The sequence below is a fragment of the Phalangium opilio genome, unplaced genomic scaffold (assembly GCF_054372755.1).
Source record: "Phalangium opilio isolate 3A_F unplaced genomic scaffold, DU_Popi_V2 ptg000113l_1, whole genome shotgun sequence".
In the NCBI taxonomy this organism is placed as follows: Eukaryota; Metazoa; Arthropoda; class Arachnida; order Opiliones; family Phalangiidae; genus Phalangium; species Phalangium opilio.
This window is the reverse complement of record NW_028324209.1, coordinates 6193402-6219414: the sequence shown is the minus strand read 5'-3', so window position 1 is coordinate 6219414 and position 26013 is coordinate 6193402. Positions and strand designations below refer to the sequence as shown.

Genomic DNA, 26013 nt, shown 5'->3' with positions numbered 1-26013 from the left:
TTACCATCAGAAGTCCATATACCTTTCGGTTTTGTGGTGTAGACAAAACGGGAAGCGAATAGACCTTTTCGATGTAAAAAAGGGTTGTAAGCAACCCTCGGTATCGAGACATACAATGTAGGTTGATCCCTTACAATCTCACGATCCCAAAATCCTACAGCGCAGGCGCAAAAAAGCGGGATGGAAGATAAAGTTTTATCCCCCGTGTCTTTCCCTATTACTGACATCGAAGTGGTCTATTGGGTCGCGCTATAGCCTATATTTGACCTTGGAAAGCGTCAGGGAGCCCGTACCGGTCCTATAATTCCTATAAATTCCTATATTTTTGAACCTGTCCTATATTATCCTATAATTTCATGAAAGGTCCTATAATATCCTATATTTTTGACTTAGTCGAAGTTTTCGTATAGTTTAGCATCAAATTTATCAAAATTTAGCTTTTGTTTTTATCGAGATCACATTTGAATAGACACCGAAATTGTGGAGCTCGCTTAGGATTTTTTATATATTATATTATGTTATATTTTATTTAAGTTCTTCTGAGTTTTCAAAGTAAAATCCAATTTGTTATTTTTTATTTTTTGGGATTTTTCTACATAGTTTAAGCCCAAAATTGTATTATATTAGAGCTGCATTTTTAGTCCTATATTTTCCTATAAAAACACGTGATTTTTTTCTCCTATAAAATCCTATAATTCCGGAAAAAAATTCCTATTTTTCCTATAAGGAATTTATATTTAAGAGTGGGCTCCCTGGTAATTTAATATAACTTTAACTTAATCTACTTTTACTGTATCAATTATCTTCCATTCATACCAAAAAAAAAAACGTTTTCTTTTGCAGGTCATAAGAAACCCTTTCACCCGCGATTAAAAGTGGAATTTCGAATTTTTCGAAAATGTGTTGACCAAAAATTTGACCTTTACTTGACCCCAGGAGCTAACCACCACCGTCGAGTGGGGGGTGACTCCGTTCAATTTTCATAGTATAAAAAGAGCACCCCCTCGGGTGTTGAATTTCGGATACTCTCTCGCGATTGGTACAAATTCGGGTACATTCGGGTTAGAAATCGTGTGACCCCTCAGGAACATGGAATAAATAGATAAACTATAATCGGATACAAAACGTTTCGCGTTAATTTCGTCCAGTTCAAACTACGCAGTTCGTGCAAGTTACTGTGATTGGTTAAAAACTTTTCCAAAGTGGCGAATAAGAAGAAAGGTAGCAACATGGGCTCAAAAATACCCAGTGATAAGGTAAATATGTTTTATATTAACTTTCACGTGATTGTTTTTAGTTTCGCATTGAAGATGAGTATAACTTACCTCTTCTCTTATAGTAGACCTGCCCGAATAAACCTATTCTTCCAAATTTCCTTTGTTAATTAGTTTTAGCTTTGCATTATAAATTTTTGAACTCTATTACTTGCCTACCTAGGGGCAGATCACTTCTATTTAGGTTTCGTAATTCTAAACATATTAGAATGATTAAATTAATATTAATAAGAATTAAATGATTTTATTACATCTAAATATTCTAAATATATTCTACGTAGAATCAGAAGGGGATAATGGGAGAAGCATGACACTCTTCTCCTCCTCTTAAAGCTTTTTAGTTTTGTAACATAGTTCTTCCCAGACTCATGTACATACCTTTTTGGGGTGAATTCTATAACTGTTTGGTACTAAATCCTCATCAATCAATTAACCAACAAACCTTGATTTTCTTGACGTGGGACAAAATTCCACAAGCGCATGCGCCTTGACAAATAGTTAAGCAAGCGCTAATAAAGTACATAACATGGAACTATAAATCGCCTATGTTAGCTCAAAATGTTAAGGGATGTTGGGAAGAATCATGTTACAATTACCCCGCTTTGTGGTGCGTACACTTCTCTCGAAGAGAACTATTATATGCTTCTGGTAGAATATAAATATTCTAAATATATTCTATTATAATCTATAATTCGTAATAGAATTTGTACATTCTAAACTGATTCGAAGTAGGTGTATACTAAACATAATAAACAGAATACAAACAATCTAAGAAAATGTAGACATCCTGATATTTAAAAAAAAAACGATTTAATCAATCTAAACATAATTAATTTAATCGAATCATGATTAAATCCACTGAGTACTGCGTCATTATAAGCAAGAAAACGATCTGCCCCTGCCTCCAATACAAAGCTAAGGGTAACTTCCGTTACCCATATTTCACCTACGTTGCACATTTATAAACCTTGTCAAGAGTAAATGAAAAAACTTTTGTGGTCTAAAAGCCAAACATTGTTTTTTTAAATGAAGAGGGGGTGGTGTGTGGTTCGTAAGGCGGTCGGTGAAATTAATTAATTCTCAAAAGTCACCGGTGAAGAAAAAAAAATGTTTGTTCAATTCATTTAATTAAGCCTCATTAGCTTTTTCATTTGATATAACCGCTATATTAGTGAAAAGTGTGGGGGGGGGGGGGTTTGAGGGGGCGTGAGGAATTGCCAAAAGGAATTAAATGATAGGCGTTGCGCTATTATTTAAAAAATGTACGAGTAAAAATAAAAGGGAGCTTTATCTATCCGCGAACAGCGACCAACCAACGGAAACTGAAATAACAAAATAAAAAAAATAAAAAAGAAAATTTGGTGAAGTCTGGCATGTATCAAAAACTTTAAGCCTTGGCCTAGCTCAGCTTTGTAGGCAGGCAGCCATTTGCCAACCGCCGCTCCTGTTTATTGTTTTTCCGTTTTCCTCTTTTTTTTTTGATACTGGGCATTTGGCTTTGCGTTCGCCTTCATTTTACCCTGGCCTTTTCGTCGTATTAATGACGTTTCGAGGGGTTAATCACTACCAGATTCCTTCTAATACCTATTACTCAGGTGACAGCGTTGACTTTTAAATTGTAGAGTAGTAATTTCATTTGCCTCACACCGTTCCATGCGATTACCTTTATACAGGGCGTTGCATTTTGGAGTGACCTTGATATACCAGAAAAATACGCAGGGTGTTTCAGTGAACAGTGGGTTCAGCGGGCGATTTTGAGTCAAAAATGTGTGTCTATGACGTTTTGAACTATAATGACCTCCGTTTACAACTTAGGTTTGGGGTGTTTTACTGATGACTTCTTAATTAAATAACCATTGTTTTTCAGTTTCTAACCTACATTTAATTTGTCATTCCATTCCTAAAAGACTCCAATAATAACCTGTAAACGGTGCGGTTCTCATAGCAAAAATGTCATAAAACATTTTAGACTCAAAATCGCACGTATGACACGCTGTACTTCGATCCTATCACCCTTTTTTTGTAACACCCTGTTGATAAAATTAGATTAGAAATCTTATCCCCTCCTTGCTCGTGCTGTGGTTTTTGGTTTCGACAAAGCTCTCGCCCAGGTTTCCAATTCCCTGTAGGGTTTATATATATAAGATGCACGGTGACAGGTCCCTCGTGAGTTGTGTGTGACGTTTACCATGTAAGGGTTTTGGGTCATAGCACCTACATTCCGCAGAAGCGAGTCGACGCTTCTAAGGTCGTGAATTATTTTTTGATCGCTCTATAGTATACCAGACTTTAATTCGTCTTAACTAATACGAATGACTAATAAGCCCATAAATTATAAAATTATATAACACATAAATAAAAACGTGCACATACAGAACTGTTTTTGTAACGTAACTACTTCACTTCATAAATTCCAAATATTGTTATTAAAGGAGAAGTTAAGGTATACATTAAAATAACTTCCTTTTTCTAAATATACTTGTAAGGAAAAATATTTAATCGTCTCTCATTACAAAATAATTGGAATTTAATTAGTCTTAAAAACGAGGACTACTGTGCCACCATTGGTTTAGTTACGTCTGCTACACCGAACCTCTTACCTATCTGAGCCTGTAAGAATTCAACCAATACCGTAGGGGTAAGAGGTTCGGTTTAGCAGACGCCTCTAAACCAATGGCGGTAGTCCTTGATTGTTTTTAAGACTAATTAAATGCTAATTATTTTGTAATAAGATATAATCTTTCTAATATTTTTCTTTTTATATTTAGAAACAGACCATTCTTTTAAGGTATTATGTTATGTTACCTGGTCTTTTCCTTTGAGGAGGGAGGGAGGGAGGTTCTATAGGGTGGTGAATGCATTGTAAAAATTGCCTTGTTATTCAACAAACGCTTTTAATGATTATTTCGCGTGTATGGTCAAATATATAGTTATACACACGTTTCACGCGCGAACTATGCCACCTTTGGTTTGACTGTATTGATGGTTTTTGTTCAGGGACGTTTTAGGGTCACTTGCCCGCTGGCGTTTCGTTTTTCCGCATGAAGTGTATACTATAGCCAGTATTATTTTATATGAAGTATTGTGTGTTCACGTGGCCCCAAATTATACTGTTAATGCCCCCGGAATATCAGCCTCTGTTATTTATTTATTTATCTATCATTTGGAATTGGTTGGATATGTGCATTTTTATTCCGTATGTGATATATTGCTTATAGGAATGCAGTGAGCTAATTTTGAACGTAGACAATGGTTGACCTGAAGCGATTACCTGTGACCTTGTTGTGTAATGCGTTGAATTGTTCTGATATCCTGATGTCAAAGGCTTCTATGTCTGAGATGGGTGGTGTATATTGGTCAGTCGTGCATGCACATTGTGGAGAATTTTAATTTTTAAACGACTTGACCATTTTTATTAATTTCTAAGAGAGCTATAATATTTTAAACCTTTTATAACTCGTGCTATAAGAGCTGTACATGTGTTAAAATAGTTTCATTTTAACTTTTAATTATTACCTTTTATAGTGTAACATTAATTTCCGTGTTTTACCTATGTACGAAATTGCAATTATCCCTCCGATGTATTAAAGCGGTTCAATCAATCCAATTATAAGCTTTTAATAATAATTACTATACCTGATCTAATTCATCAATGTAGAGGTACACGCTCATCAATTATGATTGCATTGCAAACCAGCCACCGACTCTAACTATAACAACACAAACTTAGTCTCCGCGACAATGAAGAAGTACTTACGTTAGAATTCACTGGAAGAGGCTGATTAGTTAGATAAATAAATAAATAAATAAATTTCGGCGAACCTCGAAGCATTTTCTAAGTCACGCTTGTTTAGTTTAATTAAGTTTTCTTCTTAGTTTTTGAGTTGATATCTTGGAAAACCACTATCTCTTAATTCCCTTTAACTTCAACGAAAAACATTTTCTAGTTTTTGTATAATTTTTTTTTTTTGTCTTTTCTTTAACATCTTTAAGAAGGGCATAGTGAAATAAGAAGGGAGAAGTATTTGCTTTTATCCTTGATGTTATACGTGATGTGATAACCAAATGCTTTGAAGAAAAATTACTCCATTAATGTTAATTAGATTTTGACGTGAATTAACGTTTGGGACATAATGTAAAATTCCTGTTTCTGTTTGTAAATATTAGGGAAGTGCGGCCATTTTAAATTAATTTGAAATATACTTCAGTTCTCGTATAAGATCATAACAGGGATAGATTTAATTTTAGAAGTAGGAATGGAGAACAGAGTGAGTAATCTGGGCGCTTCCACGGGACGGAGGGGTATGAAAGAAAAGGCGGGTCATAGCGACAGAGGTAAAAAGGAATTACGTATTTTTCGCCGTCCCCGTCAGCAACGTCATCAAAACGTAGTTTAAGTTGAAGCAATAAGATAATTTATTTAACTTTTCGTTACGTGTTGAAGGGAGGGGCTCTATACTGGGCTATGAGTCGGACTGAAGGAAAAAACTAACCGTTCTCCATTCCTACTTCTAAAATTAAATATATCCCTGATCATAACTTAAAAATCACGAAAACAATATAATATAATTTTGCATTGAAATTATTTTTAATATTCTCAAAGTACGTCTCCCTCATTTATCCAAGCTTACTTTTGCGGGGTTACGCAAAGATGCGTGCTGGTTTTTTTTAAGTAACCTTTAACGTTATAGGAATTATTATTATTATTATTCGAGCGTAGGAGTTTCTTTGCACGTATAGTGACTCCCAAAAACCAAGTATCTTCTTTATTTCTTTTTCTTTTTTTCACTATTTTGGGAAGGCCATGCATGTACTGCTTAAACTTTTTATCAGCACCCTAGAGACTCAACTACATCGTACAGGGAAAGATCTCCAAAGGTGAAGGCCAGAGACTCCAGAGTTTTATGTAAAATGAAATATTTTTTATTTTTGGTGGGAAATTTTATATATTACTTCTTTAGTTGTATCTTGTAGTACGTCAGGGTTCATACAAACCTGGAAAAATCAGGGAAAATAAATAGTTGACAAAAATCTCAGGGAAATTTAGAATTTTTAGTAAAATTCAGGGAAATTAGGGAAATTTGCGTCAAACAGGGGCCGAGTAATTTAAAAGCAAAATGTTCGTGAACATACCCTCCATAGGATTAACATTATACTATACTTTGGAGGCTCATAACTGTGGTTCTATTAGAGATACGGGGATGTCCTTTGATTATGTAATAGTCATATTTGCCCCCCCCCTCCTTCTTTAACATTTGCTCCATGGAATACTCCATATACTGAAAAAATCTGGAAATCTTAGGGAAATTTGTTTTCCAAAAGTTGTATGAACCCTGCGCTGTTCTAAATTTTACCTTCTCGACAGTGCATGTTCGAGTTTCATATAGTGATATGTTTTTATATTTGGATGGCTATTTACGCATAACGAGGTAAAACTCAGCGGTATTTTCATTAGGACGTAATGGATCGTAAACTAGTCGCTTTAGTTGGTTTAATTGCCCATGAAACCTCCGGCGAATTAGTCAGATATAACCAGTTATGAATAAATTAGATTGGATGACTCGGATCGCGATTATGCAAAGTTGTCTCTCTCTGAATTTGGGTTACTTTTTTTGGTGAATCGGTGAGCCTGTTTGGTCTATAATTCTCATAACTTTGGACCTATTTTTCTATAAAGGGTGTTTCTGATAAGTCCGGCACAAATTAAGGGGGATGTTCTTTGGGCGATTTTGAGTGGAATGTGTTCTATGACATTTTGCCGTCTTGGGTCACTGTTTTCGAGTTATGATTTGAGTGTTTTGGAGATAACCTCTTAATTAAATTAGAAATCATTGTCTTAATTAGTTTCTTAATTAAATTCATGATATCCATGCATTTGGGTGTCCAAAGAGAATCCACTCATGATATCCAAATATAAAGAATACCAGTTCAGTTTGCATCAGTTACTTGCATACACACTTGACTGCATGGCAAAAATAGGACTTGCAACTTGTTTGGCTTTTTCGTTCTTGGTTTACATTTATTTAAAAAATGCTATACTAAATCCAATAAGTTCTATTCTTCCTCACATCTAGAGGTCTTATCTCATTCAATACAATAACAAAAAAGGAATATGTTTTCTCATTGCTCACGTTTCTCCCTTTTATCATTCTATGGCCAGGTCAGGGGGTCAAAGTGAATCTACGTCAAGGGTATAAACCCGGAGAGAGTGGAAACGTGGTCTTTACAAAATGCATAAAATGAATAAAATGTTGGTATGGAGAACCCAAAGTATTAGCAGAAGTGTATTAACAGTAGTGCGGCTGACAACACTTGACGAAAGTTAACCCTATGTGAAGGGGGAGGGGGGATTTTCTCTCAGCCCCTTTCAGGGAAAAATATATCTAAGAGTACGTGGGTGTTATTTCTAAGAATTATTCAAATACCCTTATGCCTCTCTTTCCTATTGTGTTTCGTAAATAATCCAATGATATCGCGAGCCTTACTAAATTATGCAAATTCTTGCCTGTAAGCCTTCCAACTGTGCAATATTTATGTTTATCTCTCTCTTCCCAGAATCCCGAGCCGCGTTTAACTTCTAACTATGAAGTAGTAATCATTTTCTCTATAGAAAATACAGTACTAAGAAAATCAACTTTGTAAAAAACATGTTAGGTTTATAAAATAAACATGCATGGTTCGTGCAAACCTGGAAAACCTTTAGAAACTGGAAATTTCAGGCAAATAAATTGTTGACTAAAACATTCAGGGGAAACTCGGGGAAATTTATAATTTTTAGTAAAAATTCAGAGAAACTCTGGGAAATTTGTAATTTTTAGTAAAAATTCAGGGAAACTCGGGGAAATTTGTAATTTTTAGTAAAAATTCAGGGAAACTCGGGGAAATTAATATTTTTTAGTAAAAATTTCAGGGAAACTCGGGGAAATTTATCATTTTTACTAAAATTCAGGGATATTTGTGAGGATTGAGTAAGTTTGCCCTGAAGGAGTTTCTCCAACTAAAAATAACCAATTTCGTAGTTATTACTCCAAAGAAACCACTCCTGTTACTATAGGTGGCCTTGCACCTGGAATTATCATTGAAATATGTAGTGGGGAAAAAAACCTGGAAATGTCAGGGAAATCGCTTTTTCCAATAGTTGCGTTAACCCTGTAAAATGTATGACTTTTTTCTCTAGTAAAAATTGAATAAATTCATCGTTCTTTTCGTTTAAAAACGTAGCAAATTTCCGTTCTTCGCATCTAGGTTTCCTCCGGTTTCCTTCTCTCATCCATCTATCCTTCTTATCCTCTTCTTCTTTTTTGGGTGAACGTCGACCAGCGGCTTACTGCCATTACTGGTACGGCCGAGCTACGTCTACCCTATAAGCTAGTTTCGGGATGCGCCAGATACAACTCGGTCGACTTCCTTTACTCATTATACGCGGGGTAAGCCCCCTCGGGAGGAGACACCAAAATTATTGATTTCTGACAAAAGTAGGGAGGGAGGGAGGTAGAGATAGACCCGCCTGGGGAAGGGGGGGGGAGGACACAGCCCAAACTGATCGAAGGAAGAAGCTCGCAGAAATATATTTTAGTTCTTTTAAGCTTGGTCTTCACTAGACCGGTAAAAGTAGATTTTCTACACTCTAAGAAATCGAAGTGTTAAAAATGTGCTAAAAGGGTGTAAATTTAGAATACTCTTTTTTTACACCGTAAAAACACCCAAAAAAAGAGTTTTATTACCTCTAGTTTTTGTGGCCAATTGAAGGAGTAAATTCAGTGTAAAGCAACACTTTAAAAACACCCTTTGAAATTAACATGGAAATTTATAATTTGGCTGGTTTTCTAAATAAGGTCTTTCATTTCCATTACTGTTTGAATATTAGAGTAAAACATTATTTGTTAAACATATATTTAAAGATGATATTCATGAAAGAACATATTTTTCCTTTAAATAAAATAACTAAGAAATTGGTAATCAGGCGGTATTGTACCATTATAAAACACTGCTAAACGTGTTTTGCACTCTTCAGGTGTTAGGCGACACTCTTAACGGTGTTAGGCAACACTCTTAACGGTGTTAGAAGACACTCTTAACGGTTTTAAGCGACACTCTTAACGGTGTTAAGCGACAATCTTAATAGTGTTAGGCGACACTCCTAATAGTGTTAGGCGACACTCTTAATAGTGTTAGGCAACACTCTTAATAGTGTTAGGCGACACTCCTAATAGTGTTAGGCGACACTCTTAATAGTGTTAGGCAACACTCTTAATAGTGTTAGGCGACACTCTTAATAGTGTTAGGCGACACTCTTAATAGTGTTAGGCGACACTCTTAATAGTGTTAGGCGACACTCTTAATAGTGTTAGGCGACACTCCTAAAAGTGTTAGGCGACACTCCTAAAAGTGTTAGGCGACACTCCTGATAGTGTTAGGCGACACTCCTGATAGTGTTAGGCGACACCCCTATTAGTGTTAGGCGACACCCCTATTAGTGTTAGGCGACACCCCTATTAGTGTTAGGCGACACCCCTATTAGTGTTAGGCGACACTCTTAATGAGATAAAATAAAAAACTTACTAGAAAAATTAAACGAATAAAAAGGTTTTTTCATTCTTAAATTCCTTATTTTATATTTAGAAGTTACAACGATGCCCTAATATTCTAATAATTCTTGATGTTCTTTTATCTAATCTCATCCCTCAGCCCTTGAAAAAGGGAATGACCATCGTCTACTATATGGATATTCACGCCAAGTTTTGCTGCGTTTCAAATTTCGCGGGAAATATAGGTTCTAAAGCGCGCCCCTTGTGGACGCATTCGGCGAATTAAAGGGTACCGAAAAAAATTCTCGAAATAGGCCTGAATTAATAATGTTGGCGAAGTTACAAGGTCAGGTTTCTGGTTATTTAACGTTAAATAGTTACCAATAATTAAAATATTTCTTCAGATGGTTATGTTATTTCCCTACCATTGAACAGAATTTACAATAAAACCAACCTTAGGATGTATGTACCATTTGACCGAACTCCCGCGCCTAGTTCGGCTTTCCCAAAGTAGGAAATAGCGTCAAAAGACTGCACTTAGTGAGAGTGTATAATTTTAATATCTGTCTGATAATAACGGGATACCAAGGGGATACCTTGTTCTACGATTTGCTAGCTTATCTAAATATAAAAGAAAGGTGAAATAAGCCATAATCAATAACATATCCTTTGATATTATTGCAAAATGATGCTTAAAAGGATAAACTTATATTTAAATCGGGGGTAAATAATCAATTTACAGTAAATTGCTGAGATATTAATGGATCTTTGATGAAAGTTTTGTTTGTATTCCAAATTTATATCAGCAGAAGCAAGCAATTTTAGATCAGAATGAATTTTATTATTATAAGGGTTTTTTAAATTTTTTTACTCAACCGAAGCCCAGCACTTTGGGTCTTTTAGGAAGAGTGTGGGCGCCGTGTACACTTAACATTAAATTAACCTTCTTTGTTGCGCCATCTATATTTAGTTTAGCTTTTGATGATTTTTTTATATTTATTTCCTTGGTTTTGAAAAAATATAGACTTAGTTCATTAATATTGGCATTAGGCAACACCAGTCGAAGCCCCGGTCACTACACGCAGAAGGTTGGCCAACTCCCACTGCCCCTAACGGTGCTTCTTGGTGTGAGGAAAACCACCTCCGATGGCAGCCCTGCCCTGCGGTGTTTGCTTCTCTTATGGAAATAATCAAATGGTCTCTGATGGTTCTAGGTTTTAAAACCACAACGCTAGTATTTTTATTCTTAAAAAAATTAGGATTCAAGTAATATCAATAGTAGCGCCATGAACGCTGAATCTCTAAAGGGACTGGTAAACGGGATAGATTTTTCTCTATAGCACGTTTGCTTTGTAGAAAAATAAACCATAATACACCCAAATTTAAACTATTACTCGTATCATGTTTAAGTTTAAACCATGTAGAAACCATTTTTAGACCTCTAGTCTAGTGTTGACAGAACAACTTGTGGGGCACTTGCTTTTCTGACATGTTTTATTTTTAGAAAAATTAGAGTTCAAAAAGGGTTTTGTTTTCGTAAATTTTGTAGAGTAAATTAGGTTAAACTTGTTTCTGGTACTTGAAAAACTCTTAGTGAAAAGAGATTTTTAAATTTAACAAGAACGTCTAAATCTACTGCCTGAATATTATGGCCTCAAAAACCAATATAATTTCCATTGCATTTGTATAAATCGGAAACTTTCTGCCTGTTTTCAGAAGGTTTATTGCGGGAAACTCTACGGATTTTTCATGCAGTTTTACACTGCATTTTAAGTTGATCAAATGGCCAATTTTATGTGCAGTTGCACACTTCATCCCAGAAATACCCTTACTTAAAGGGGTGAAGTTCTGCACGTGTGAAATTTCCAGCAGGGGAATAAGTTCTCTCAAGGTGAAACCTTGCTATGAATATTGCACTAAATGCTAATAATTCTGCGGAATAGCGAATGCTTAAACAGTAAAACCATACGAGTATTCGATATTTCAATTATGCCTCATGAGTGGTCAAAATGTAGTTATCCATAGTATTTTCTCCGTCAATATAGTATTATTTCTACTACTATCCTATTAAAAAACTCCCACTCTTAAAGGTGCTATGCAACACTCCGAGAGGTGTTAAGCGAAAGTCTTAAAGGTGTTATGCGACACCCCGAAAGGTGTTTAGAGACACTCTTAAAGGTGTTATGCGACACTCTTAAAGGTTTTATGGGACACTCTTAAAGGTTTTATGGGACACTCTTAAAGGTTCTATGGGACACTCTTAAAGGTGCTATGCAACACTCCGAGAGGTGTTAAGCGAAAGTCTAAAAGGTGTTATGCGACACTCTTAAAGGTTTTATGGGACACTCTGAATGGTGTTATGCGACACTCTGAATGGTGTTAAGCGACACCCTGAATGGTGTTATGCGCCACTCTGAATGGTGTTATGCGACACTCTGAAAGGTGTTATGCGACACTCTGAATGGTGTTATGCGACACTCTGAATGGTGTTATGCGACACTCTGAATGGTGTTATGCGACACTCTGAATGGTGTTATGCGACACTCTGAATGGTGTTATGCGACACTCTGAATGGTGTTATGCGACACTCTGAATGGTGTTATGCGACACCCTGAATGGTGTTATGCGCCACCCTGAATGGTGTTATGCGCCACTCTGAATGGTGTTATGCGACACTCTGAATGGTGTTATGCGACACTCTGAATGGTGTTATGCGACACTCTGAATGGTGTTATGCGACACTCTGAATGGTGTTATGCGACACTCTGAATGGTGTTATGCGACACTCTGAATGGTGTTATGCGACACTCTGAATGGTGTTATGCGACACTCTTAAAGTCGTTATGCGACACTCTTAAAGTCGTTATGCGACACTCTGAAAGGTGTTATGCAACAACTGAAACGGTGTCAAATTTCGGCCCATATAAACTTATTTTAAAGGTGTTAAAGCACACTCCATTTTCTTAGAGTGTGATTTAACACCCTTTGGGTTGTAAACCAACACTGGAAATGGTGTTGAATTTAGCACCATCAAAAAGAGTTAAAAAGGTGTAGACTTACACCTCTATTTCTTAGAGTGTAACTCGACATCAATCTTTCGATTTTGGTTTTTACGTTGGTTACTGCCCAGTCGTAAGGAACATGAACCAAGGCTTACTAGGTCGACCGAGCATAGAGCCAATTTTGGAATTTTATTATTTAGTAGTGCAGTGCCTGTTCCAAAGAACTTTAATATAGTGTACATTACACATTAATAATCCAATGTACAATCATAATTTATAACTACGTTTTATGGTGAATTTTGTCTTGTAAACGTTCTTTTAACTTCTCAGAGTTAAAAAAATCTCACGTCACAGCGACGTTTAGGAACCACTGCTTTAAATCCTGGGGGAAAAAAATGAAATTTCAAATGAAAACCAAGCTTTATCCATTTTTCGGCTGCTGTGGCAGCTAGCTAGCTAGTCCTTGGCCTATATTATAGACGAACAACCCTTTCTGTTCTTTTGCCCTCGCGCCACGATTATTTTATTTTTTTTATTTTTTACACAACGTTTTTCTGCTTAGTCATTTACTCATTTTTGATACAACTTATTTGGGCGAACGAGCTACGTATCATTTAATGCGATAATGGACTTCTCTTTCTCCGCCAGACTTAATTATATAAATGTCTGTAATTATTGTTTTCTCTCGTGTTTGGTCATGCGAAGTGTTACTTACTATAGCGTTACTTCAGACTAAACACCGTTCATTTGCTTATTTACATATTTGTTACAATTAAAATAGCTATTTTTAGTTTTAATAAACGATAGGGATGAGTTTCTAGGTATAAAATTGATAGAATTTTAATTAGAATTTTATTATTTATTTTTTTTTTAGCGAGAAATTGTTAAATTATGTACGGCGTTTCTCAGTTTTGAAATTAAGTTTTAATGATTTAGATTAGATAGAAAGTGTGAGGGGACAAGTGTTGCCAGCCAGTCATTTGTGACGTCTGCAATTCAACCAATATCTACAAAAGACTTAAAAAGCTCCTATATATATATAATTCTTTCAAATAGTTTTGATAATTTAAATATAATAGGAAGCTGGTTTAAATATTTTTTTTATGAAATATATTAATATTATTGAGCCGGATTTGAATTTATTGATGATGATGATGATGAAACTCCGTATGGTAGTACGTACTAGGAAGCAGGTTTTTCATTTTTATTTTCGCGGACAAGGTTAACAAGCAGCTTGTTTAACTCTTTAGAAAAATAAAATAAAATAAAAAATTAAAAATATTTTAAAGAGACTGACTGGGCAATTTTAAAATTTCGATTCAATTCCCCCCACGATAAACCAGATTTCTTATAATCCGATTGAAATATACAGGAAATATATAGCTTAGAGAACAGATTTATTGAAACTCAAAACATACTTTTAATATTAAATTTTTTTATAATAAAATAAAATTTCTGATAAAATTCTAACGGATATAATTTTGTGTCATGTTAAAAAAAACATTCTAGTCAAGATCACCGGAAGCTTTTAAATTTTAGATTTTTATCGAATATATTTACCGATAATCCCACAATAAGTCAATAATACAATCGGTCGGTCGTTCCACCTACGAAAAAGCGTGGAGTAAAGAGAGAGGTCACGATAATAACCAACCGTGAAAGAGTTCGCTCTTTAAAAAAATCTAGCTTTCAAAGAAAAAAAATCAAAATGAGAATTCTCCACCGTTTCAAACGTCCCGTAGTTGTTGTAAAAATGATCAATAAAACTTTGTAGTATTATTAAACCTCCGCCATTTTGATAAAGCTCACAATATACTGTACCCACCCGTATTCCATCTTCGTTTGATCTTCTCCAACCAAGTCTGATCACCCACAATTGTACGGGCCAAAAAGTATGAAATGGACGAGAGATGTGGTGGTGAAAAAAAATTGCTCGAGGCTGCGAGGGGTCGCCAATGAAAGAGGCCCAATTTTGAAAGCATTTATATTTTTTTTCTTAAAGGAGCTATGGCCATAGTTCGTCCCACGTACAAGTGTTCAGTAGATTTTATGGTATGTTTTGAATTATACTTTAAGGCTGAATTATCGCGTTTTATTATTGTAAATTCGTTCTGAAACGGACTGTAGTTTTGGCTTTAAACCCCTGAGGCTATTTTGGAGTACCAGGACGATATTTATTGAAAAGAGAGAGAGAGAGCTATAGCTATTGTATCGTGAACCATCTATTGTTGATTCCCGTACAACTCGCTTGTCAAACGTTTTCCGAGTATAGAGAAGTAAGTATAGGAGACTTCTGCGGCCCGGCCTTCTTCAAAATTTATAGGGCTATCGATGGGTCGTAAAAACTAGGATCATTTATACCTTAAACTAAGGTCCACGAATCATGGGTAAGAGCGGTTAGATGCTTGGAATACGTACAAGTTACAACTATAGGGACACAGCAGTACGGGGGAAACCCCTCCTACCCAACGTCATACCCCTGCTTGCCCAATCAGCTTTACTCCTTCACTAGCATTGCACTTAACAAAATCTTCCGTCATGAGGATGTAAAAAGGGAGGAACCTTTTTCAAGCCCAACGATGTTGTTTCCCTATATTGAATCATTGTGTTATCATTTTCTCAACGTACGAATGCGAGTTTTTTTGGAAGAGCTAGACTAATTTATTACGTATCGATTCAAGTCCATGTTGTAATGAATCCTAGATAAAGTAGAGAGTATCGTAGGAGACGTTTTTACTGCTTCGGTGTTGATTGTCCCGCTACCTCGTAAAAACGAAATGTGGTATTTATTGGAATTTTGACCCCTCTACTTCTCTTTCTCACCCTTCATTTCGGACATGCTTGGACAAGACCCTGGGGTTGTGTTGGCAAATAAAAATATATAAGGCGGAATAGAAGCTACCCCCGGGACCTAAGCTAATGGGATTAGTAACTCAAACTCTGGAGGGAAAACCGCACAGTTTCATGTCCTTACCTTTTTATTTATTTTGCCGCGGTGGTTTTCGTCTCCAATTGGTCAGATGTTTAGCCTTTACTTTCGCGCCCCTTCACACTTTACTGTCAAAGTGATTGGTCTAAAAGTTCTTTGATGACTGTTTAACTGGCTGTAAAACCGGTAAGCCTTCCTTCCTTTGAGGTCTATTTATTTGAAAAAGGAAGAAAGGAGGTACTGAATTTCGGCGTTTTTGCGGTACTTAAAAGTGTAAAAGGTTGCCTGAAGGCGTGGTGAATTTAAGTAGGCTTAATGTGTCCAAAGTACCAGGTGGGTGTTTGTTCAAATATTGGTGAGGTCGAGGATTTATTTACATGTGCAATAAAAACATTACAAGAAAGAGAGTGTCAAGGCGTGTTCGTCTACAGGGTTCATACAAACCTGGAAAACCTGGAATAGTCAGGGAAATAAATAGTTGACAAAAACCTCGTGGAAAATTCAGGGAAATTTCGAATTTTTAGTAAAATTCAGGGAAATCAGGGAAATTTGCATCAAACAGGGGCCGAGTAATTATGCAAAACTTAAACAAACAACCCCATCCATAGGAATAGCATTACACTAATCTTTGGAGGCTCGTAACTCTGGAAAATTCAGGGAAGTATGTGGGGAAAACCGGGAAATCTCAGGGAAATTTGTTTTCCAAAAGTTGTATGAACCCTGGTCTATAATTCTATAGATATTCAATTTCAAGTCAATTTGATTTTAAACAGCCCAGGGTAAGTCCAGAAAAATCAGGAATGTGAAATGCATAGTTTACAGGCATGGAGTATTCCTACCATTATCATAAGGAGAACAAGCGACTTATCGTCAGCTATTTTAGACTCTAAGTTGCCTGGTCTCTTTGTGCAAATGGTTTGAATCCTCCTTGCGTGTAAACTATGTATAACAATTTGGGCAACACTGTCTTTGAGATGAGTCAACTGTTCCTTGCGCTCCGCTCCCAAAAGAGCAAGTGGTTTATTATTTTAGAAGAATTTTACGACTTGGTGTTTATCTCAAAACCTATGATTTGTTTTTAAGGTATTTTTTCTTTCTTTCTTGGTTTGTTGAGGTCTCTAGAAAAATTCCATTCTTAAATCCTTCGTTTTCGTATCAGCATGTTTTTTCAGTTTTTTTTTCTCTCGTACGAGTCTTTTTGAGAAACCCGTTCTCGTTTAGCATAAATACATTTGTTTTTTTCTGTTTCTGGCAAATGCACAGTCGATAAAAAAATTCCAATAAGAATACCAAAAACTTGGAAAAAAAGTAACGTACAGTGTGGAAGAGATTGGACCCTGCACTTATTTTGTAATGGAAATCGCGGTAATGCTAAGGGAAGAAATTGGTATACAAAATCACAGACCTATGAAACGTCAGGAAAAATTAGAAATAAGCGAGACAATTATCGTTACTAATTTTGTATTATTAGTTATTATGATAGTTAATAACTTATAGAGAATTAATTTCGTGGTCTTATTTTCTAATTAACAGCTCAGTTTCTCCGTATAGGTCTGCGATTTAGTATACTGATTTATTTCGTTTTCTGTTCGGCGATTTCAGATAAAATAAAGTGTTGGTGCGTTATGATCTATTCCACACTGTCTTTTAAATAACATTCTTCGGCATATATACGAGTCTCGGTTGTTGTTTTTACAACCTCAATGAGCTTAAAACCACTATTCTAACCGCAAATACTAATATATACGAAAGAGCGTGACAAACTAGGCGAAATAAGCCTATATCGGCATGTGAAGTGCAAGTACTACTGACCCTTATTCTCTCTTAAAATATACCGAGCAACGAGCATAAATATTCAAAATAGACTATACCTCTACTTGGTGTGTGTTCTACGGTTTGTTTTTCTTACAAACCGCAACGTGCTTGTTTCACGATTTGGGGAATTATAAAGCGGAGAGTTTTTGTTTTTTGTTTTCGGCATACATGTATTTTTGTTTTGTATAAGGGATTTTTGCAATTCAAATCACGCCTCGCGTTTGTGCACGCCCGTTTGTCTTTGCTCGTCTCTCATGCAGACCGCGACTTTTGTTTCTGTGTGTGAAATAGAAGTGGATTAATGGAGGAGTTCAACTCGGTTTGAAATGTAACTCTTTTGGAGGCAGTTTTGTTTAAAGGCCGACTTCCATCGAAAAGAGTTCTAGCTAACTGAAAACCGAGCATCGAGTCTAACAATGGAGCGACCGTGCCGATTTTCTAAGCCCCGCTGGGGCAAAAGATGGAAGGGTTCTAGCTAACTGAAAGCCGTGCAATGTGGTTCAAGCGAACTGAAGATACACAATAGAGAATTTCCTTCAGGGAAAAGCATAAATTCGTGAGGAAATAAAAGGATTTCTATTGTTCATCTTCAGTTAGCGAGAACCCTTCCAACTTTTGACCAATCGGGGCTTCGAAAATCGGCACGGTCGCTTCATTGTGAGTCTCGATGCTCGGTTTTCAGTTCGCTAGAACCCTTTTCGCTGGAAGTCGGCCTTTAACTATTTTGCAACTTTTAAAATACGTTTATAGTTTCTGAAGAAGTTTCCAAATTGAGCATTTAATTTTGTTAATTTGAAAGATCAAGATTAGCCTATTTCATTAATTCCAGATGAGCTGGCCAACATTACCCTTGTTGCCTTCTTGGGTTATTTCCCTCGTGCCGATAAGCACCAATAGAGGCAGTGCGTGCCGACTATCTCTTATTGTTGAAAATAAACGCAAAACAATTTGTATAGTGATATTTTCCCAAATTGTGTACTTAAAGTATACACTATATATTTGCAAATCACGTGTATGACTCAGCGGACATTCACTTCTGAAGGTTTGCAAACTTCTGGCGCTACATTACAGTAAGCAAGGTTTTGTAATGCGTATACATTACGCGCTGTCCGCTTCATTTTGCGTAAGCCCTTATAATCCCTGAAACACAAAACCCATAGCCAGAAGCGGAATAGCGAATTGAGCTCTAGAGAAAAAAAGAGAATCAGATTGAATTGAAAAAAGATTGAATGGGGTATCCACTTTATTGGCCCCGATATATCCGAAAATTGACTTTACAACGCGCTGAAAAAAATACACCAAGCTCTTATATATACGTACCGTGGCGAGGGACACGAATCAAATTATTGTGTTTCGGTTTCTCAGTTGAAAACTACACTCAACCAAACTTCTCTCTTTGAAAAAATCTATATGCTTTGCTGGGTCATTGAGAATTTCTCGATTTCCGCGATTTCATAGTATGTTTTTCGGTAGTATCGTATCGGGGGTGTATTTTCGAGGACCTCGGCTACATTTATATATACATGTGAAGAAAAAAGAAACCCAGGGTATATAGATGATGAAGTTTTGAGTGTGCTGAGTCCCTGATTTGAAATACTCTGGGAAAGCAGGATTAGATAAGGTTTCGTGCGGTGTATTTTATTTTTCCAGTTTAAAATTGGATCAAGTACTTGAACTATATATTGGCTGCCTCAGCCTTTTACTTGAATATATTGGTTGGTCATTGTACATTTGTAGATATCCGGAAATGTATAGTTGTAGAGGATTGGAAGTTGCATGTAGTGTAATTAGAGAGAGGTTTTCGCTTTGTTTTTTGTCCATTCTAAATTTGGTACTGAACAGAAAACGAACCGGCGACAAGGATAAATTTTAATTCTTTGTCCAATATGAAAATTGGAAATCATTTTGAGTATCCTAACCGAGAGGCTAGTCACTTAGTGTAATCGATGTATACTTTAGACTGATTACCTTTGATAGTGCTAAAAGTATTACGCGTAATCGCTGATATTGATTAGCCCCTTGAATAGAATACCATGCATTATTGCGTAGCGAAATTATATTTTATAAATAGAATCCATTCAATTCAAATCAATAGGCGATTATATATATAAATTTTTATTAGCGTTACGCGTTGATGCATTGGGTGAATCCGTTCCTAAAATGTCCTTCGTATCGTCATGGTTCGCGTTCATGAAGTGACGTGGGTTGAGCCTGTTGAGAGGAAGTGATGTCACAATTTACGTCTTTAAAATACCCGTAATGACCCAGCATTTCTATTAATTGTAAAGTAGGGAAGATACCTACTGATCCACTATTCAACTATTCGTGACTTCAACTATACTCTTCATAAATCTTGCCTCGCTTTTCGCCAAAGGTGATCTTCCCTTTAATATATATATTTCGTTAGGTACACATTCCCGGAAATGCACTGATCGTTTCATAATTTAGATTTTTAGTTCGATTTATTTCCTAACAAGGTTATATGTAAATACGACTTGTTAGAAGGTTAAAATTGAAACTTGATAATATAGATTTTCAAATATAGGGATTCGGTGGCGCCAATGGTGCCTAAGGCTTATTATCATTAGCAGCACTAACGTCATCGGCCTATTAGTTCAGATAGTATTAGTGAATGAATGTAATTTAATATTTTACGTTAAAAATATATTAAATTGATTTAAAAAATTAAAATCAAGGTTAGTTAACTAGATTTTAATAACTGAAATTAGGATTTTCGAAATTTAAAATTTACAAATTACAATTCCTTCGTGCCTCTGTCTAACGCCTTCGCCAGATGATGCAAATCATGTACGTTGATTATAATCTCTTTTGATAGTGCTTATATGTTGAATATATCCCGACTACCTTCGTTCGAGGTGAAATTGTATTGAAACAGGTTAATACAAAGTACACGTGACTGACAACGCGTCTACCAATCGTGTATTTAATAGTTTTATTTCATGTAGACGTACTCGTACCTGGCGTGTGCCATGCGAGTTCAGTTATAGTTTAAACCTTATCAACCTTGGGCTATTTGAATGTCACTGTTGATGTACTCGTTCGATATTCAGATCCGGGATGTGTAGTTGACGTATATACGATTGAATAGGTATAGTGGTAACGAATATTTATACTTCTATGCAAATATAAAGCAAGTTCATGTATAGTTACAAAACTATAGATATACAGTATTTTGGGAACTTCATTACGGGAGTACTTTGATTACGATATTGAGAAATAGTTGTATACTGAAATGCAAAAAATACTAAATAATGAAGTTTTGTGACATTTTCCCGTTCGGGCCACCGTTTTCAAGTTATGTTTGGAGTATTTTACGGATGTCCCCTTAGATTTAATTAAGAAACTGATTAAGACAATGATTTCTAATTTAATAAAGGGGGTCATCCCTAAAACCCTCGAATCATAACTCAAAAACAGTGTCCCTTGTGGCAAAATAGAGATAGAAGTTACATTTTCGACTCTAAATCGTCCACCCAAAGAACATCCCCCTTAATTTCTGACATACCTTTCAGAAACACCCTGTATTTTCCTTAAGTTAATATAAAAGTACTGAGTGACCTACCCTAAAAATAAATTAATAATTTAACCTTCACTGCTGATGCAGAACCTTACATTAGCCTTACAAGGAAAAGTACTTGTTCCGAAATACATTTTCTTTTTTCATCACCCTTAACACTGCTGTGCAGCTGCAGTTTAAACCGGCTCTATTTGCCTCGATGCATGATATCTGCATCGAGTTTAACAAAATCTCCAAACGTTACAATTTGAAAATAATTTAAAGCCATTAATATACACCCCATAAATTGAAGCGAATGATATCATTGAACGAAGGTATCACCTTTATAACTTGACTTGCTGGTTTAAAAGCATCACTTTTCAGTATTTTCTTTTCTTAAAGTGGATTGATACGCTAATGTAACGTGTTTTACTAGTAGCTAAAAAAAACGAATTAGGCTTTCTAAAAACCAGGCGTGCAAAGAAAACTTGGTTGGAGCTAAGTTATTTTTTTTTTCTTACATAAACTGGATCGTTCAAAACGAGTCTAGGCCGCGGAAGGGTCCATGCGATTTAGCGTAAGATGTAGCACCCCTTGTTTGAACCCCCTTATACTATTTTATACGCCCATTCAAGAAATTTCAAGCCAGATCCATTACGAGGAGAAGCGTATTAACGAGAGTCTTCTTGGATCCCAATCCACATTCATTAACAATTAAGTCTTCTTCTGGTTATTATATTAAACGACAGAGTGGCCGGTGTAAATGCAATCGTAATATGAATTGGAGTCGAGTGTAGTTTCTTTCAAAATTGCTACAACATATGTTGTTTCTGTTGTTAAATTATTTTAATGCGAGTTGGTTTTCATTGCACGCGATAATGTCACGAAACTTAAATATGCTGCTAGGGATGTCGAGTAGTTTTTGGAAATTTGGTTGGTAAAAGTCGTGGAATCTTTGAATATTGGAGGAAATAGTCGTGGAATTTCGAAAATTGGAGGAAATAGTCGTGGAATTTCGAAAATTGGTTTGGAAATACTCGTGGAATTTCGAAAATTGGTTTGGAAATACTCGTGGAATTTCGAAAATTGGTTTGGAAATAGTCGCGTAATTTCGAAAATTGGTTTGGAAATAGTCGCGTAATTTCGAAAATTGGTTTGGAAATAGTCGCGTAATTTTGAAAATTGGTTTGGAAATAATCGAGGAATTTCGAAAATTGGTTTGGAAATAGTCGCGGAATTTTGAAAATTGGTTTGGAAATAGTTGTGGAATTTTGAAATTGGTGGGGAAAAATCGTGGAATTTTGAAAATTGGTGGAAAATGTCAGAAAATTTGATATTGGTTCGATAATTTTTTTACTATTGTGAACTTCTTAAGTCACATTTAAACGCAAAATTCTGCGTGGTCCATATACATTGGTGTTGACTTGTATGCGTTTCGGTAGGCTTTACAGCTTCCTACTTACGTTGGAAGGTGTGCGTAGTTTTCTTCTACCTTTGCATTTATACGGCTTTGTCGTGTCTGGTTTAACTAAACACAAATTTCCCTTGGGATTATAGTTTTGCTTTTGAGAGAGAAAGAAGCCTAGAGACCTACTTTTAAAGGTTATAGTATATAGGTATTCAATGTTTTCACTAAACCAGCGAGATATATGGCTTTTACCCGTTGCCCCAGTGTCGCCAAACACGCACTTGACTGAAGTAACAGATATTGAAATATTTATCTATAAAGACACCCTATTGAAAATGTGAATAAGAAATTCGCGCTTCAACTTAAACATCCTTCAATATATATTTTTTTCAGTGTTGAATTCAGTTAATAGATATTTTACTGCTTATCAAGCTTGGTTAAATATCTTTAATTTTATGCAAAAAAAGTGTACTTATCTACGCTTTTTCAACAAGAGCTCCATTTTCCCAAAGTATTTTCTCTTTATAGGGAGTATGTGTTCAGGACTGAATTTGCTCTTCTAAATGCCCTAAGCGTTGAGTACATATTTGACAGGATACGAATATGAGATAAGGTCCCCTTTTTTAGATTCAACATAATTATAAAAGATACGCTCGTTACGTCTAATAATATCTTTAATTAGTTTAGATATGAAGTAAAACTTCACACCCTACCCCGTTTTTTTTTTCTTTTTCAATGTCTGGTTTGGGTTATTGCGGCCACTCTTGTCTTCGTTAGGATCGAGTTCGAGGCCACGAAACCACACCACACGGCACCACATGTTAGCGTCGTCGCCTTTTCCTAGAAACTATGCTTGCAACCTCCTGGTTTTCCTTCAGGCCTTTTAAAGCACCATGCACAGCAACGAAAATTAAGACTCGGTATATACTGTATACTGTAAATTGTAGGAACGCTGACTTGGGAAGTTTGGGAGTGGTTTCGGTTCTTGACCTTCTCGATGACTAAGTTCGCCTTTTGTCTTGGCTTCTTATTGAATAATAGTCCCATTAAATGTCGTCATATATTCCTAAGTATTATTTCGCTGGATTGAAACGCTCACTATAGCGTATATATATCTCTTTATACGTAACACCAGGGAACGTGTTTCTAATGGCCCGTTTATGTAGAGAGACCGAGAGACCCCAAAAGGGTTGAATTGTATTCGCGTTTAAAGGAATAGTTACAAAGGGAATTTTTATTTTAGATAATTTAGGGTTTTGTGTTCTCTGAGATACAGGGTGTTTCTAATAATAAGTCTGATATAAATTAAGGGGGATGTTCTTTAGGCGATTTTGAGTCGAAAAAACTTCTTTGACATTTTGCCGTCCGGGCCACTGTTTTCGAGTTAAGATTTTAAGAGTGTTTTAGGGATGACTTCTTGATTAAATTAGAAATAATTGTCTTTCAGTTTCTTAATTAAATGTATAAGGGGTCAGCCGTAAAATACAGTGGGCCGGACGGAAAAAATCCTCCTTAATTTATGGCAGACTTATCATAAACACCCTGTATAGAGCTTTTAATTTATTATAAGTAACAATGAATAATTGTGAATCTAAAGCGTACTTTAATTTTAATTTGGTAAATAATTAGTCATTATTATTTTTGTAATTTTTTATTTCTTTTTATTTTTATCGATAAAAACTTAATTATAAACCTTGAAATTTTATTAGTAACTAGCTGTTACCCGCGGCGTCGCACGCGTGTAATAAGAACTTTCATCAAAATGATATAAAGAATGGGTAGATTTTACTGATGACTAATATTATTAGCACCCTAGGAGCGAAGGCACTCGGCGTTGCCCGTCAGCCCGTCGGGACATTTTTTATTACTTTTCACGCGGACATTATTCCATAAAGAAGGGTTTTTAAATTTCTGGCCGCCATTTAAAAAGATGGCAACAAATCGAACCCGAAAGACCATTCAGCCCGTCTATAGGTTAAAGGAAACCAGTGTACTAAATATTTGCGAAATCGGTTGAAACGCGCGGACTTTGTTGCATAAAGAAGAATTTTTACATTTTTGGGCGCCATTTTTTAAGATGGCGGCGGATTGGAAAAATATTTCTTAGGCCGCGCCTACTGTTTATGAGTAACGTTCCTGCAAATTTTCAGCCTTCTAGGGCAAGCGGTTTGGGCTGGGCATTGATTATCAGTCAGTCAATCAGTCAGTCAGGACTGATTTATATAGATATAGATTAGTTAACGACAAATCCGTATTTTAATTCATTTTCAAAATTTTAATTAATAATTTACATTAATTCCACGTTACTAGTTATGAATTTTCAGTGATCAATTTAATCAAAATCTTTAAAAAAATTAAAAGCAAGCATTCTATACACGTCAACTTTTCCTGAGACGTTTCCTTTAATATATAGGAAACGATATAGGAAACTACTTAGGAGTTCTAGTTGTTTAATGCCAATTTAAATCAATGTCCCGTTTTCAATTTAGCGTAATTGTTTTTATACACTCGAATGAGTTTTATCGTATGAGAGTCTCTCTCCGTGAGCGTCCCCCCCATTTTAGAAAATTATGATTGAATGGATTTTGTATTTTACTGTAGATTTCAATCGTTATAAAAACCCCCACGGTTTTGTAATTCTAAATACGATTTAATTTGCTTTTCAATTGTTGATAAGGTATTAAAATTGTTTTTGTTTCGGATTCAAATTAATATCATTATATTGTCTTAATTTTTGAGGTATGAAACAAGGCTTATAAAATACATGTAGGTTTGTTATTGTTTATGTTTAGTTGCAAGGTTGAGCCTTTACAGCGTAAACTTCACGAATTAAACTCGCGCCAAAAAAGTAATATATCATAATTCAACCTGTCAGTTGCTTTGGAAACATATTATTGCGAAACATCTGTATGTTAAACTTAAAGGAAAAATCTACCGAAAATTGGATGAAAATTAAGTAGAAATTTGCAGCCAAGTTGTTCCACGCTTACATGTAGTCACGTGACGTTGCCTAATCACTACTGCAGGAAATAGTAACAGTACTACTTCAAAATATAGTTCTTAACACGCGGCTATACATAACGTACTGCGCATCCCTTTAAATCACTTTCTCTTGCGTGTACTCCCTCATTTGGGATATTTTCTCTTTGTATTCAACAAAACATAACACCTGTTTTCATATATGTTGAGCAACGCAGTGTTATATTGTATGATCGTACACCAAAATCCATTTTTTTTTAGAAAATATACGTTATGCGTCTTAAGCTAGTATATAATGATCCTTTCGTTGGTATATTATCCGGGTTTTAATCGAACCCTCCTGAGTTAATGAAGGACCCAATCTATACCTATACCCGTTACGTAAAACTCCCCTCTAAGGATAGTTCAATTTCGGGGGGACCCTTATTGCATCAGATTCCAGTTAATTTTAATATTCAGTTGGCGTTAATTGATTATTTATGAAGTGTGTGTATACTGGTTTACTTCCCCTAACTTTGGAAGATTGCTCAATACATCTAAGCTTCGATATATAAACATGTT

General features: G+C 35.7%; 1 protein-coding gene across 1 annotated transcript in view; it reads left to right on the top strand.

The window, feature by feature from the left end:
* The window catches only part of UBL3 (ubiquitin like 3), a 44880-nt gene that overhangs the window by 1688 nt on the left and 17179 nt on the right, over positions 1–26013 (top strand). The window contains exon 2 of the mRNA XM_089852661.1: positions 844–1256. Within this exon, the coding sequence (XP_089708787.1) occupies positions 1230–1256 (27 nt within the window). The 5' untranslated portion in view covers positions 844–1229. The remainder of the gene's footprint in view (positions 1–843; positions 1257–26013) is intronic.